The sequence below is a fragment of the Podarcis muralis genome, chromosome 2 (genome assembly GCF_964188315.1).
Source record: "Podarcis muralis chromosome 2, rPodMur119.hap1.1, whole genome shotgun sequence".
NCBI classification, from domain to species: Eukaryota; Metazoa; Chordata; class Lepidosauria; order Squamata; family Lacertidae; genus Podarcis; species Podarcis muralis.
The window spans coordinates 81504969-81520775 of NC_135656.1; the positions used below are offsets into that span (position 1 = coordinate 81504969).

Consider the following 15807-nt stretch of genomic DNA (forward strand, 5'->3'; position numbering starts at 1 on the left):
GTATCTAGAAAAAGAAATTGCTTAAATTTAATGTTTTAAGACACACATGGCTAAAGTAAACTTACTTGGAAGTAAGACTGGCTGGACTCCGTGGGACTGACTTCCAAATAACATGCATAGGATCAGATTGCATGCTTCCTTTTAGGAATGCAGCACTTTAAGTTCTGTGTGGTAGATTTTGCATGCCTAGCCAGGCTCCAGAAGCATCCCTTCCAAAACCAAATCCCTCACACTGCATAAAAAGCATTCCCAAAGCTCAAGTGAATTTTGGGAAGAGCCTCTTAAGGCAGCAAGTGCTGTGGTTAAAAAGAGAGGTGGAGGGGGATAACTCTAGTGTGAATATGGAAGCATTTGCACACGTCAAAGGAGCTCTTTGGAAACCATAAGCAGCTTCATTGGTTACATGTGGAGTGCCAACATAAAGTTGGTGTGTGACTGAAATCCTTTAATATCTTTATCATCAAAGCCAGGGTCCACTCTACAAACATTTGGTAATAGCATCATAATGGTGATCTGACTCAATTTCCAGAAATTGTATAGAATAAGCTTTTACCATGGTCTCTACCCCAGTTGAGCACACCAACATAATGTGGTTCCGCCACATTTTCCAGGGACTGGGCTCCAAGTTTATCTTTTATCAAAATACTAATGTTTATGCCACAGCAACCAAAGCAGTTCAGACAGTGCAAAATTTTCATTTGTGCAGCATATTTGGAAATGTGAAGTTTTACTAATTTTCTGTTCTGCCGAGTATCAAATTCAGCCCTAAGCATGCTGATCCCAAAGTGTAGCTGCCAAATTCAGTTCTGACTTTTGACAGATAAAAATAAATGAATGAATCAGAGGCAAACTCTTCTAAACAAACCTGGCATCTCCCATAAATATTTTTTTTAAAAAATGGGTTTTTTTTTAAAAGTTGCCAAAAACAGTTCTGATTTTATGAAATGAAGACAGTCAATAACTTCTCCCAAATGTTGTAGCATGAGATCTACAGCTGCTAATTTGAAGAAGAGCCTGCTAGAGCAAGCCAATGACCCATCTAGTCTAGATCCTGTTATCACAGTGACCGCTGTGGGAAACCCAGAAGCAGAACTTGAGCAGAATAGCACCCTCCCCCTCGACAGTTTCCAACAACTAGTATTTATAAGTGTTGTAGCCTCTTTCTGCCTTCTTCTTTTACTTTAGTTCATGTCTGTTATCTTTAACACGCAGCAATACTGGTTAAACAACTAGAAGGAAAAGGCGGCTGCGCCACCTGAGGAATTTCTTAATTCTCATGCCCCTGACCCTACTACTAACTCACCCTGCTCCATCCTGGCAAATGCATACCATTGGAAGAAAGGGGACGTCCTGTCCCCCCCCCCCAAGTATATGGTGGCCATTTGGGGCCAAGTTCTTGCCCCCCTCCAAGCTGTTTTTAAGGTCCGTGATCTTGCGTGATGCCCCAAAATGAGCATTTATGGGCACTGTGCCCCCCAAAAGTTATTTTTCCGGATCCGCAATCTCTCACGGGTTACGTGATTTGTGTGGGAGTGCAGACCCGGAAGATGGTGTCCCAAATTTGGGCCACATTGTGTTGGAGGGTATGCAAATGCACTGCCAGCACTGTTGCTGATTGTCTATAGTCCCCACCCACCACCATTTACTGCTGCTCGGCTTTAAGTGAGAAACAGACATGAATGGCTTCCATAAACCTGGCCTAACAGAAGCCTTTTTGAAATTACCAGGTGGATGAAAATCTAGTTAGAGAAGCTTCATTCTAGGCATAAAGGGTGGGAGAGGGAACCTGCTCTTGTGGCAGGGGAAATTGTCAGCCCATTCCATTAACCCTTTGAAAAAAATATTCCCCAAACTGACCTCAATTTCAGAACTTCTTTCTGCCCCCCTCCCAAAAAGGTTTTTTAAGCCAAACATTTTCTCCTTGAACTTTTTAGTAAAAAACTTTTCCTGATTTAATTTCCTATCCAGAGTTGGAAAATAGGCTGTTTATATGTATAATAAATGAAAGAGGTGTGAAGTACTATTAAATCTGAACACAAAACTCAAGCGGATTAAGTTTCGAATCACTATTCCAGATGAAAAATCAGCACCCCAGAGTTTAAGAGGCCACACTGATAGAAGTCCTGTAAAATACATTCTTACTGAAGTAGACTGACTTCAAAAACGTAGTTCATGCACCATTTTAAAAGAATGTGACTCTGCTTCAAAAGCAAAAGCTTGTCATCTCTCTGAGCAAGATCTGTGCCAGCAGCAAACAATACATGGCAAGTGGGAAACACCCTTTGTAATCACAAAGATTTTCATAGCAGGAATTTGTACAGAGTATTTTTCTCAAACATGCAATCATGTCGAAGTTCAAGGTAAATGAAAGGAGAAAAGCAGTAGTTAATTCCACCACATCCTGAGACATTCCTGGAGGTGTACCAACCAGCGCTGCTATTGCACCTAGTTACATATCAAAACAACACAAGAAATAGACCTGACAGAAGAATATATATTGCAAAGCATAGGATTTATATTTGTGAACTCCTTTCCCTAACCTGAGCAAATAGTCGAAAAGTCTGGATTGCTAGGGGCCGGGGGGATGATACTGAGAACAATCAGCTTTCAATTTTTGTGTGATTTACTTAGCTGTTCAATAAAAAGTTCTCCTGGATTGAACCTATTTTTGTACTCACACAGAGCAACCTGCCTACTGGTTTATAGGTATGTAAAAGTATTTCTTAGTTTGGCACTCCTGCCTTCAGAAGAATTTATGGGGGAGATGATGCTCAATTCATCATATATCATCTAAGTGTTATGATCCCACTGAATCTACGTTCCAAACCAGGCTTACAAACACGGTGTCATAAACATTCAGAACCACTTAGCTTTACATACATAATGAAGTATTATCTGTGTGTGTGTGTTGGGGCGGGGGCAGGGACTAATGGATCAAATGGCATTAGTAATTCTGATTCCAGTCCAAGACAAGGTGGCACTTAGCAAGCAAATTATGATATACAGCATTCATCCAAATGCTTCTTGCAGTGATCAAGGCAAACTTTCTGTCTTTTTCAAGAGACTTCAGGGAAGTCTATATCCAGCTCTGACAGTTCTCCGTAAGATGTGCAGTTGAGTTAATTACTGAAAGTGACTGCACATCCTGTTACTTTGACAAGCAAGGAGCTAATGGATTATTATAATATAGCAGGGGGTTACTTACATATACTGTATTGTAAAGTTTTTGCTTCTGAAAGACAAGCAGGTCCGACTGAGCCTGCGGAAATATTTATATTTATATTTATATTTATATTTATATTTATATTTATATTTATATTTATATTTATATTTATCATATTAATAGCATGCTAATAAGTTAAATCTTTCTTGCTTTATGATCCTCTCATGAGAGAATGAAGATGTGCTACAAGTGTTCTGAATTCAACAAATGTGTCAGCAAATCTAATTATTAATATGTAATAGACTGCATTTCCAGAACCAAAATTTGTGGCTGGAAACAAAGTACAGTACAAGAAGGACAGAGGAAATAAATGAATTTGGAGTACAGATTAAATTATTGCATCCTACAATTATTTTCCCCACTCTTTAATTTAATAATAGAGGAATGGACCATTTTTGTGAAGATCTATAGTTTCTCTCTCTCATTTTCATTATTCTTTTTATGTAAATGTGTCCCTCTGGTAATATAAAAAAGGTCTGTCATTCATATAATATGAACTGAATTTAATTATACACAAGACACAGTTGGTTTCTTGGAATCTTGTTCTTTTCACTGGATTGGAGAAGTCTGTTGAAGATCATGTCCAATATATTCATGAGCCTCTTGGGAGATTTTACATTTTAGAAGCTGAAACCATCTGTTCAATTTAATGTGAGGTACAGGATGTGATCCAGAAGGGAACACACACACATTCTGGACACACACCTACGTTTTCTCAGAGTTACGTTTTTAGAAGTTCTACTCAAAGAAGCCTCAAACTTCCCTTAAAACTTCTCCTGAGTTGAGAGCTTTCAGCAGGATAAATGCCCCCCAGGTTCCCTTTTAAACTGAGCTTGTGTCAATTTGCAAATTGCTTCTTGAACTTGGAGAAGTTTAAAGAGCAGTTTGAGGGTTCTGTGAAGGCATCTTCTGAAAAGGTAAGTGAAATCCATGTCTGCGCACAGTATGTTCAGTCACCTCCCTGAGGCTGAAATAGCTTTTCCAGAGAATTAAAGCTGGTATGATAGAACCTTCATTGCATTAAGTCCTCACGTCTGATTTTTTTTTTTTTTAAAGGTGCTTCCTCAGTAATAATGGTTGGCCAGAGATGATGGTGAGACCAAACAAATTAGCTGCAAAGCTTGGTTTCAAAACCAAGTAGTCCTCCTTAATAACTTTGTGGATGTAAATTATATGAATATGTTTAACATTTTATGTAAAGATGTGCTATGGTTGCTCATTTCTTTTTGCTATCATAAGCAACTGCCTAGTAATAGAACAAAAACAAAACACAAAACAATGCATTGGTCTGACATCCCAGTATTAAAAATCTTTTCTAAATATAAACCCACCTTTTTCAATTAAACTTGATTTCAAATAAATATTAATGTTATTTTAAAAATAAATTGTCCTGTTGGTACATTTTTTTATCTATGGTATACTTTCTCGTAAACTTCTTTTTTTGTGATTTTGAACAAACCACAAACATTCTAGAGAGATTTGACCCTCTTCACTTTCCCTCTCAACTTTTAACCCTTGGAGACTCCAGTAGGGCCACCTCAGTAACTTCAGGCAGGAAGATTGTTCAACAGTTGGGTGGTGGTACACAAACAGAATCACTGTCCTGTTCCTGATACCCAGTATCAAATAAAGGCATTCAAACTCAGTGGATTGATGGGTAGGGTGCCAAGTAAGGGATATAATATCATGATAGACAACAGCAACCCTACCTCTCTCTTCATTGGGTCTATCTTGCTGCACCACTGAGTAACTGGTGGGCTTAACTGAGATAAATGTCACCATTCTCATCTACCACTGCACTAAGACCTCAGTGATGCAAGCCAGGTCAACATAGTTATTCAGAACTAAATTGTGGATAAGAGGAGATTTCTCTTTTGGCGACCTGAAAAAGCAGAATCTGCAGGCCCAATGGGTAATTGATATGGCAACCCTGAGAACCTCAACTGAGTGGTGGACCAGGTGAACAGATAGCTGTAAGGTGTCTATATCCTTTCTCCTCACCTGATTCAACAGTTACCCATCACAGAGTCTCCCCTAGATGCACTGAATATGGGGTATCTCCTCATCCTTACTAAAACACAGTCCACCATACTGTAACACCCACCAGATATAATTGGTGCAGCAACACATGGAACAAGCATTAGATGGAATAAACACTCTCAGCTATTCCTGCTGACCCAGCAGCTGTGAGCACTGGTCTTCCCCAGTTGCTGCTGGTGGGCAAGAATTCTGCATCTGCCTGGCTTAGAATAGACTCAGAATCATAACACACAGATTGGTCACAATGCCCTATTCTTCACATCTATATTCATTTAAAACATTTTTACCACACCTCCTCCAAAGCTCCAGATGGCTTACAAAACATCTAAAATTAAACTTATAAACCTCATAGAAAAACATTACAATTCATCAGATAAATTTTGATTATCTTCTGTAACAACAACAAAATAAATACTGAGAATATTTACTCAGTAAACGTTATGTTCTACATAAGTGCCTGTGCTCTTGGTGGGTTGGGAGAGGAGAAAGGGTCACTACAGCAAAAGTCTAATGTCTTAGCCAAAGCTATGAAAGCCTCACATCCATTGTGAAGGAGAATGGGGGAAATAATAAATAAATCTACATTTCAGAATAATCTGGGGAAATGAAAGCTGCTGCTTCCAGCTTTGGATTCATACCAGGCTCCTGTTGGCATAGCAAAAAAGATATTCATCAATGTTCTGGAATAAAACAATATGGTGTAAATTACACTGGCAACCCAACAAAGGAATGGAATCCTATGGGCTGTTTTGCCCAAATACTTCTGCACCTGGAAAGCAAACAAAAATCTATTTTGTGCATCCATGTGCACACAATGAGATGTAAAATCAGACCGTTGCTTGAAAGCAGCAAAAGGAATGCTTATTCCAGTAGCACAACTCCTTCGTAAGGAAAGCTTTATAATTACACATAGTATTGTATAAAAACAAACAGCAGACATTTAGTAGAAAATCACATGAACAAAGCTGGGCTCCTTTTCAATATATTTCTCAACAGTAGATGAGAGAAAAATCAGGAGCTAAAGTATAACAATTTAAGTGCTGGCAAACTTTGCCACCACATATAACCTGGGTATTTTCCAGTAGACACTTAAGCAAGCATATATACATCTTCTTAATTTCAGTGACACTTACACATGCTTAACTGTATATAGGATTGTCCTCTTTCCTCTCTGTGTGAAATTTAGTAGCACATCTCACAGAATATACAATTTGCATTTATATCTGTAATATGTAACTATACATTCAAATATTGTTCTGGTTTTGATAGCCACACCATATGTTCGTAAATATCCTCTCTAACAAGAACCCAAATATGTGTCACTTTGAAAATAAAGCCCAGAAATTATCAATGTTACTAAGTCAACAACTTCCAGTCAACATACACATGGCCTTGGTTGCAATTCATTCTTAACCAGCCCCATATTTTACACTGTACAAGAACTGAAGGATCAGTAACCTTTAATCTTCCCACTGACGTACTCCTGCTTTATCGAAGCCAAAGGGACCACCCAGACTTCTGTTTTATTCAGGAACGTGTCATTGATACATTAAAAGTGCATTTGAAGTAGATTTATAAAGGCCCATTCGCACATCCTCCCACTTTATCAGTTATTCTGTATGCTTCCCCAGCAATCCTGCATCATTGCATCTGTAGTTTAATTCCACCCATTGCCATTGCCCATGTTCCTGCCACCCCCAATTCCCCACCTTTTCCACCAGAATGCCAGTATATGGCACCAACAGGAAGTATGTGGGAGTAGCACAGCAGTACAAGCTTCTCCCCTTCCTTGTCTGATCTTGGCAGTTTCATGGAAATCCATGTCACCACCCCAGCTCAAAAGCTGAGAGGAAGGCTGGCTCAACCACACTGGAACAGCCGGGCAACCACCTCACTAGTCTTTGCTTCTCAGTGGCTGCCAAGCCACAAAAAAGGTGGTGGGGGAGGTTCCCTCTACTTGAAGACTCTCAGAGATCCTCTCCACAAAGGCCGTTCCCTCCAAAGTAGTGTCATTCCAGCTCCAGTGCATGGCTGGTCAGGGCTTGATAGGTGAAGAGGTGGGGGCTGGAGACTACAATTTTGGGATGGCCAGCTAGGCCAGCCTAAGGTTGGAGATCCCTGCTGACCTCCATGCCCAATGATACTTTGAAAAATATTTTCCAGTCAAAAGGACAGGACTGTCAATATACACCAACTTTCCACAACTTCCATGCTTTCATTAAACATAGGAATAAAAGGCATTTTCTTTGTGTCTGTAGATGGGGGCATAGAAGCACTCCTGTGCACATTGCCCTGCACGCTCAAGTCCCCAGTCATCCCTGTGTTAAGCGATATAAGTCTGAAAGGGGCTTCTACTTGCACTGCCTTGAAGTTAAGCAAAATGCCTCAGGTGAGCAGGGACCATGCTTTATCATGGGCTACAGCAGAGGACTCTAAGGTAAAGGTAAAGGTACCCCTGCCCGTACGGGCCAGTCTTGACAGACTCTAGGGTTGTGCGCCCATCTCACTCTATAGGCCGGGGGCCAGCGCTGTCCGGAGACACTTCCGGGTCACGTGGCCAGCGTGACAAGCTGCATCTGGCGAGCCAGAGCCGCACACGGAAACGCCGTTTACCTTCCCGCTAGTAAGCGGTCCCTATTTATCTACTTGCACCCGGGGGTGCTTTCGAACTGCTAGGTTGGCAGGCGCTGGGACTGAACAACAGGAGCGCACCCCGCCGCGGGGATTCGAACCGCCGACCTTTCGATCGGCAAGTCCTAGGCGCTGAGGCTTTTACCCATAGCGCCACCCGCGTCCCATGCAGAGGACTCTACTCACTTTCAAATGAACTCAAAAAGGCTTCCTGCAGGCATTCCCCACTCACCACACTAATGCGTGGAGACTTAAAGCACAGGGCGATATGCACAGGTACACGGTGGCGAGGCTTCTGTGAGTGCCCCTCCCCCACCTACAATAGCATTCCTATACTGAATACATAACAAGGTATGTCCTTCCTGTTTATAAAGTTCAGTGTGCCCCATTTGTTTTAGAGCACTACAGAACGGAAGTGGCCATTTCCCCTACATCAGAAATAATCACCTTATTTTTATTTTTGACAAACTTTACTTGTGCAGAATTATTATTTGCCAATGAGATGGCCATCTCGTAAGTTGCACCAAATAAGACACTTCAGTGCAATTTACATACCATCATCATTGGTATAATCTGACTGAAGGCAAAAACCCTGATAACTGCAATAAAGGATGTACCGTAAATAAATTGGTGGTGGTGGGGATCTTACATTTATCTTCAATAACATGACACCATACCATTACAAATCAGAATAATCACACTTAATTATGGTCATCCACAACTATTCAAAACTATTGTCAACCTGTGACTCCAGATAGACACTAAAACATTTACGGTATTTAATGTTCATGAGATACACCTGTCCATGTAGCTCACAGTTCAGACAATATGAAATTGCATCTAAATAGAGAATAAAAATGGTATCTCACCCCTCAAAACAAAACTGGAACTTTGGCTTATAGGAACCGCTTAGGCCCATATTCCCTCCTCATCATCCTGCCAGCCAGACATTAGAAGGTGTTAGCATTGGAATGAAAGAAGAAACGGTTAGTTACGGTGGTGCAACTGAAGATACATCGATCTTCAATGATGAAGGCATTAAAGTTTTCAAAGAAAATGTTATGAAATTTAAGCAGCAGCTATGTTATATCACAAGCAACAAAAGCAAGAATATAATAAGTCATTCCGTACATCCAACTGCAACTGTGAATCAAAAGTGGATTGTACAATTCAACAGCAATGGTTTGCATATAAAAACCAATTAAGACTATTGCAGAAAGAGTCTAAGGCTGAAATCCTATGCTCACCTACCTGGAAGCAGCTGCCATAGATCTCCGTGAGGCTGACCTCTGAACCGACATGTATATCACAGGCATATTGGTAATTACTACAATAATAAAAGCTTTCCTTTCAGGAAGGCACAGACATATATGATACAACATGACAAAGAATGAGATAACTTAGCAAGGCAAGTATATTCTTACATAAAGTCAATCCAAGCCATTACTGCATGGTATACTAATGCGGTGCCAAATATGCCCCCTGAATTTTTTCTTGACCATTCTCCATCAATTTATCACAAGAGAAATCACATCCAAAAATTATGAAAGGGGAGAGGAAATATTGGTGCAATGCTCATAGGTGAGATACAGGGCTTTCTTGTGACTATTTTATTTCCAAGGTGACCAAAGGGTGTTTGTGATGTCCGTTATTTCATTCTACAAATCATATCTTTGAACTCTTCATAGGAGAGAATTGGGAGGCTGCATACTGTGCTCCTGGTTTTTCTGGTCATGTTTCTTTTTAAGTGAAATCTTTTTACTTTTAAAGAAAGAAAGAAAAACTGACTGCGCTAATCTCAGGTGCTCGGCAGTCAGCCTCCCCTGTTTCCTGTGTTTCAGTTCATGAGGTAAATTCTTTCACTGGGCTTTTTCAGATCAAGATGCAGGTAGCTCGGGTGGCGTGGAAAGAAAACCACACACAGAGCCATGGCCATCTTGCAATGATAAGCTGAGTTCAAGCCCACAGAAATTGTAAAGAAATGCTTAAGTGGTCTGAGAAACCAGGTGGATGTAGGGAATGGAAGTCTCTTTTGTAGGGAAAGAAACTTTTTTTTAAAAGGAGGAAAACATTATAGCTTACATCAATAGATGCCTTGTATTAATGCAAGGTGCCTACTTATGGCCTATTCTTGCTGCAACCCCATGGGCTGCATTCCACACCATTGCAGAATGTTCCTCAGCCTTCCGGTGTTGCTTTTTAGGGGTGGTACACAGAGAAGAAAAGGGACGCAGGTGGCGCTGTGGGTTAAACCACAGAGCCTAGGACTTGCCAATCAGAAGGTCAGCGGTTCGAATCCCCGCAACGGGGTGAGCTCCCGTTGCTCGGTCCCTGCTCCTGCCAACCCAGCAGTTCAAAAGCACGCCAGTGCAAGTAGATAAATAGGTACCGCTCCGGCGGGAAGGTAAACGGCGTTTCCGTGCGCTGCTCTGGTTCGCCAGAAGCGGCTTAATCATGCTGGCCACACGACCTGGAAGCTGTATGCCGGCTCCCTCGGGCAATAAAGTGAGATGAGCGCCACAACCCCAGAGTCGGCCACGACTGGACCTAATGGTCAGGGGTCCCTTTACCTTTACATAGAGAAGAAGCTGGAACAGGATCACCATATGAGCAGAATTCTACTCACATTCCTCTTTACTCCAGCTTATGTCACAGTCAACTTTTGCGTCAGGCATAGATTCTTTCTTTTGCCTCAACAAACCATCACTGGGATTAACAGAGATTTAAAAAGTAGCAATAATTGATGGATTGTGTACACAGGTTACCATATTTACTTTAACTACTGCCATCTAATACATATTATCTTATCCCTGGAAGACACCAATATGGGATTGTAAATAAATCAATTAAATATATTTTATGAATTACTTTTTTTCAGTATTGAGAATTCTGCAGTTGGCTGACTCTGAAATTTATCTTGTGTTAGGGACAATCTTACTTGTGAATAAATACGCATAACATTGTGATGTTGCATTATTGTTTATTATTCAAATATACCATATACTACATTGTGAAAACCCACAACGGCAACATCACTACTAACCTCAACCAAGTCAATATAATAAAAGAACAGCTGATTTTTTTTTAAAGCAGACATTAAGACAGATGTTATGTACATTACTGAATTAAGCAGAAAAATATGGCAGTCAGATATAAATTTAAATATAATTAAACTTAGAATAAAGCCAGCCCATTTTTTACCATATTTATTTCAATAGGGACACTGAAGGCATTCATTTTTGTTTCAGTTTATAATTCTACTTCCATATTCCCTTACTTGCTGGTTTTGATCCCTTTTAACTGCTTGTCCAATTTAAATTTCTACACTTGGCCAGTGTTTCTCAAAATGTTCTAGTGCAGGAATAGCCAATGTGCTACCCTCCAGATGTTATTGGACTTCAACTACCAGTCAGTATGGCCAATGGGTAGGGATGATCCACAAGCATTTGGAGGGCACCATGTTGGCTACCCCTGCTCTAAATGATCAAATCCCACATGATCTTGTTAAAGCAAAGTGTCTAAGGATCAGGACTCAAGCCACCCATCTTCTATGGCACTGTATCCTAAATGTAAAGGTACCCCTGACCGTTAGGTCCAGTCATGGATGACTCTGGGGTTGCACGCTCACCTCGCTCTATAGGCAGAGGGAGCCAGCATTTGTCCACAGACAGTTTCCGGGTCATGTGGCCAGCATGACTAAGCTGCTTCTCGTGAACCAGAGCAGTGCCAGAGAGGTACCTATTTATCTACTTGCACTTTGACATGCTTTCGAACTACTAGGTGGGCAGGAGCTGGGACCGAGCAACGGGAGCTCACCCCGTCGCGGGGATTCAAACCGCCAACCTTCTGATCAGCAAGCCATAGGCCCATAGCGCCACCCTGCTACTGCTACTAATGCCATAATCTACCACAGCCATCAAGTGTCAAAAACTTCAGATGGGATTTTACTTTTTCTAACAAACAGCACCAAGAGAGCCTTGACTTTGAATCAATTGAAACATTATTTTCCCTTGATAGTTTGTTTACAATATATCGTGTACTATCAACTCATTTCTCACCCCAATTCCCCCCCCCCCCATTGAAATATTTCTATTTTATTTGGGGTTTAAAGAGTCTTCTGCAGTCATTTTGGAAAGAAATATCTGAATGGTTTGCTTTCTTCCCTTTTAATATAAATGACAGAAAGCAGAAGATGCCACAGATTTCCTAAGCGTAGTAGTAGACAGAAATAAAATGGCATGGTTATACGAACAAACAAATGTTCCAGCTGTGAGAATGACACTGGGTTAAAAGCAAAACAAAAAAGAAGGAAAAGAAGAGGAAGTTATGACTTGAAAAGTAGGGATGAGGCGAAGTGTATCATAAAACAATTTTCTGACAATTTTTCAAAGAAAAGTTCAGTAGCCTGAACTAATGGAGTATCTTAGTCCTCCCCTAAAGAATATTTTGCAAAATGTTCTCCCTAATTTCACCGTGCATGAATTTGGAGTGCAATTGTAGATCCAGTTTTTATATTGTTTAATATAGTTGAAGGAAACAATGGACTTGGCTCCTACACCCTCCATTAGCTTAGATGACCCTCTTCATTTTTCAAGTCTCTCAAGCTTCTGGGCAAGAAGCTTCTTCTGTTGCGCCAACACCGACAATACTTAGAGATGTGGTCGTGCAATTTTAGTAGCACTCCTTGAATATAAACAGTGGTCTTCAGGTGGCCATTGAACCCTTCTCCTGGGGAAACTGTCACTTGTACAATGTTGTACAAGGTTCTACAATGTTTCCTTCCAGCCACTTGGCTATGGAATTGACTGAACTGCTGTCACTGGAATGGCGGCCTGTCTTCCTCTGCCTTTCCCCTGGCCAAAGTCTTGCTCTAGTGCTGCTTGGACTTGACTGCCAAAGGATCAGAAACCCTGCTTGAGGGCAGCTCTGGAGCTTATGCAGGAAGCCAAGACTTGTATAAGGAACTGGCCTTGCAAACTAGGAACTTCCGTTTGTTCCAAATATTAGACCAAACGAGATGCGACTTTATGTACACCTTTTTAAAATGTGAATGCTTGCATAGTGCTGGTCCTAAGCAGGACCTGGACCACCAAAAGTTAATTTGGCTGACATTTTGGATACAACAAGATGATTGCAAGGCAATAGGTAGCTCAATTGGTGTGTTTTTCTTAAATTTTCCATTTTATTATCAGTGGCAGTCATGTTAGATTAAAGATGTGGCCACACAGGATTGCGGAATTCCTGGACATGAAATGTACAAGCTTTAAATCTTTTTAATTTATTTGCAGCTATGCAGCTTGGCATGCAGCAGATTTCGACTTGGCACATACAAAACATGTCTGCCCACTTCTATTTTGAAAATGCCTCTAGAAGTTTATTTAAGCAAACAATTTTTCATTTTTCTGAGAGTAACCTCAAAGGTTTAGGCTGAAAGGGGGTCTGAAAGGCCTTTAAATAAAAAGGAATAAATATAGGAGTGTGGGTTCTTTCTTCCTATTGAGCTATGGCTATGCTGGTGGTGGCACTGTGGCTGCTTCCTGGTAGTATGCTCATGCAGTGTTTGTAGAAGACAGCAGATGGATTAAGTGTCATTGCCAAAGTTGTTGCGAAAACTGTAACATTGACTGGTGCCTTCCAGCGTAGCCTTTATGAGGGTGTCTTTGGGAGCAGTGCCATGATAAGCAGTAGGTGATGAATACAGCTCTCACTGTCTGTTTGCTCTCTTTTCATTGCTTTCATTGTGCTTTTTGAAACAAGATAAGGTGTGGCAGCAACTGCCTTCACTGGACAATGAGATTTCCCTTCCTGCCACCCCTTTGTACAGCTGGGCCCTTTGAATAGGGTAAGATATTATCTTAGCATGGCTCTAACTCCCAGCTGCTCTAGAACTGCTAGAGGACTAAGGGTTGTCGGATTGTGTGTGTGCATGCGAGCTTAAAGGCAGGGAGGGATCATCTGTCCAGATCACATGATACTGCTCAGATTTCATAACTCCAAGAACTGGCTCCTGAATTTGCTTGTCTTTCCACCCCCACCCCCACCCCCCATAGTGAGCCTGTGGGTAGAGAATGCCTTAGCTTTTAATCTCTGTGCAGCTCTTAGAAAACCTTAGGCACTCCATAAGTGATAAATTACAACATCAACATCTAAACTAGATAGAAATTAACATGTGTTCCTTTATTTATTACTATAACTAAAAATGTTTGGTTCCCTGATATTTAACCTGGTTTTAAGGACAATGCATAGTATTAATAATAATACAGCATGTATACTATATTAATATTATTATTATTATATCATCGTCATTAATTTATATGCCACTTATATTCTAATATGCATTCTAAGCAGTTTACAACTATAAAACCCATATCTAATTAATATACAGAGCATTTAAACATCCTTAATTTAAATATACAATAAAGCAAACTGGTTAAAAAGGTAAAGGTAAAGGTACCCCTGCCCGTACGGGCCAGTCTTGACAGACTCTGGGGTTGTGCGCCCATCTCACTCAAGAGGCCGGGGGCCAGCGCTGTCCAAAGACACTTCCGGGTCACGTGGCCAGCGTGACAAAGCTGTATCTGGTGAGCCAACGCAGCACACGGAACGCCGTTTACCTTCCCGCTAGTAAGCGGTCCCTATTTATCTACTTGCACCCGGGGGTGCTTTCGAACTGCTAGGTTGGCAGGCGCTGGGACCGAGCAGCGGGAGCGCACCCCGCCGCGGGGATTCGAACCGCCGACCTTTCGATCGGCAAGCCCTAGGCGCTGAGGCTTTTACCCACAGCGCCACCCACGTCCCTGGTTAAACTGGTTAAACTGGTTAAAGAGCATGGCAATTGAAACATTTTTTTAAAACCATTTAAAACAGTAAGATCAGATGTTCAATTTCAGAGCAATGCTTTCCCAGACAGGTTTGTCTTCTGGAGCCAGTGGAATGCCAATACTGATGGGCCTCTCACATTTCAGAAATCAGTAAATACATAAGTACTACCTAGTTTCAGATCCCATGAGTATTAGACTGATTCTTTTAATATAGTTGACAAATCAATGTGGAAATGGAATGAAAAAGACATGAGTGAATAGATGTGAAAGTGACATGGACTGAGAATAGACTAATTTGCTAGTCCTTAAATAGGTTCAAGTGATGTGTCTGGGTCTGTTTGTTTGCTTTTCTTAGGTGAACTACAATGTTACATTTTTGAATCATGAAATTTTCTGAGCAACCACATCAGCCATCTGATCAAGAATCAGACCGTATGAATGTGATTGAATGAAAGGCCACAGCCTCCTAACTGAATACAACTGCTCCCATAATATGACTAACATCTATAAACAATGAAGTGGTTTTAGAATACTTGGTAGGACAAGAGTATCAATTAAAAGTGCTTTCACAACACAGTCTTCCCAATGTTCATGAGTTAAACTCTTTTGGCTTCCTTCCTTCAGTGGAAAAGCCTGCCTGACAAGACTTGTCATAGAAGCCTTTCATGTCCCTGAGTGCAAAGAATTAACATCTCAACTTGAGTTAAGTAAATCTAGTGATAATAATGTGCTCATCTTATGATATATTTTTTTAAAAAAAAGCTGATATAAGACATCTTTTCTTATTGTCTGCAGCCTGCTACAACTGATGCATTGAGTTGTCAAACGTGTAACTACTGGCCCTGAGACTATAAATTTCTACATGCTGCAGACAATACTCTTTTTTTACATGCTGGTTGCCACATAAGGGGTTTAATTTCTTGTAACAAATATGTTTACTTGCTGTGGCCTGAAAAGACTTTTATGTTTTTAAAAATGTATAGGGCCATTTATTTTTAAAAAAGAAAAGAAAATATGACAATGTACTAATCCTGAGTCAGTTTATGGGAAACATGTAAGGTCAAATAAAACTTGGTGATGCCTAGACCTGTA

General features: G+C 40.8%; 1 protein-coding gene across 7 annotated transcripts in view; it reads right to left on the reverse strand.

Annotated features, from left to right (window-relative positions):
- ERC2 (ELKS/RAB6-interacting/CAST family member 2) overlaps positions 1 to 15807 on the reverse strand; it is a 514390-nt gene that overhangs the window by 119330 nt on the left and 379253 nt on the right. Inside the window, exon 19 of one of the 7 annotated variants that reach the window (XM_077924930.1) lies at positions 8764 to 8830. The exons of the other annotated variants lie outside the window; for them this stretch is intronic. Coding sequence (XP_077781056.1) covers positions 8804 to 8830 — 27 coding nt within the window. The 3' untranslated portion in view covers positions 8764 to 8803. The remainder of the gene's footprint in view (positions 1 to 8763; positions 8831 to 15807) is intronic. 7 annotated transcript variants of the gene reach the window in all.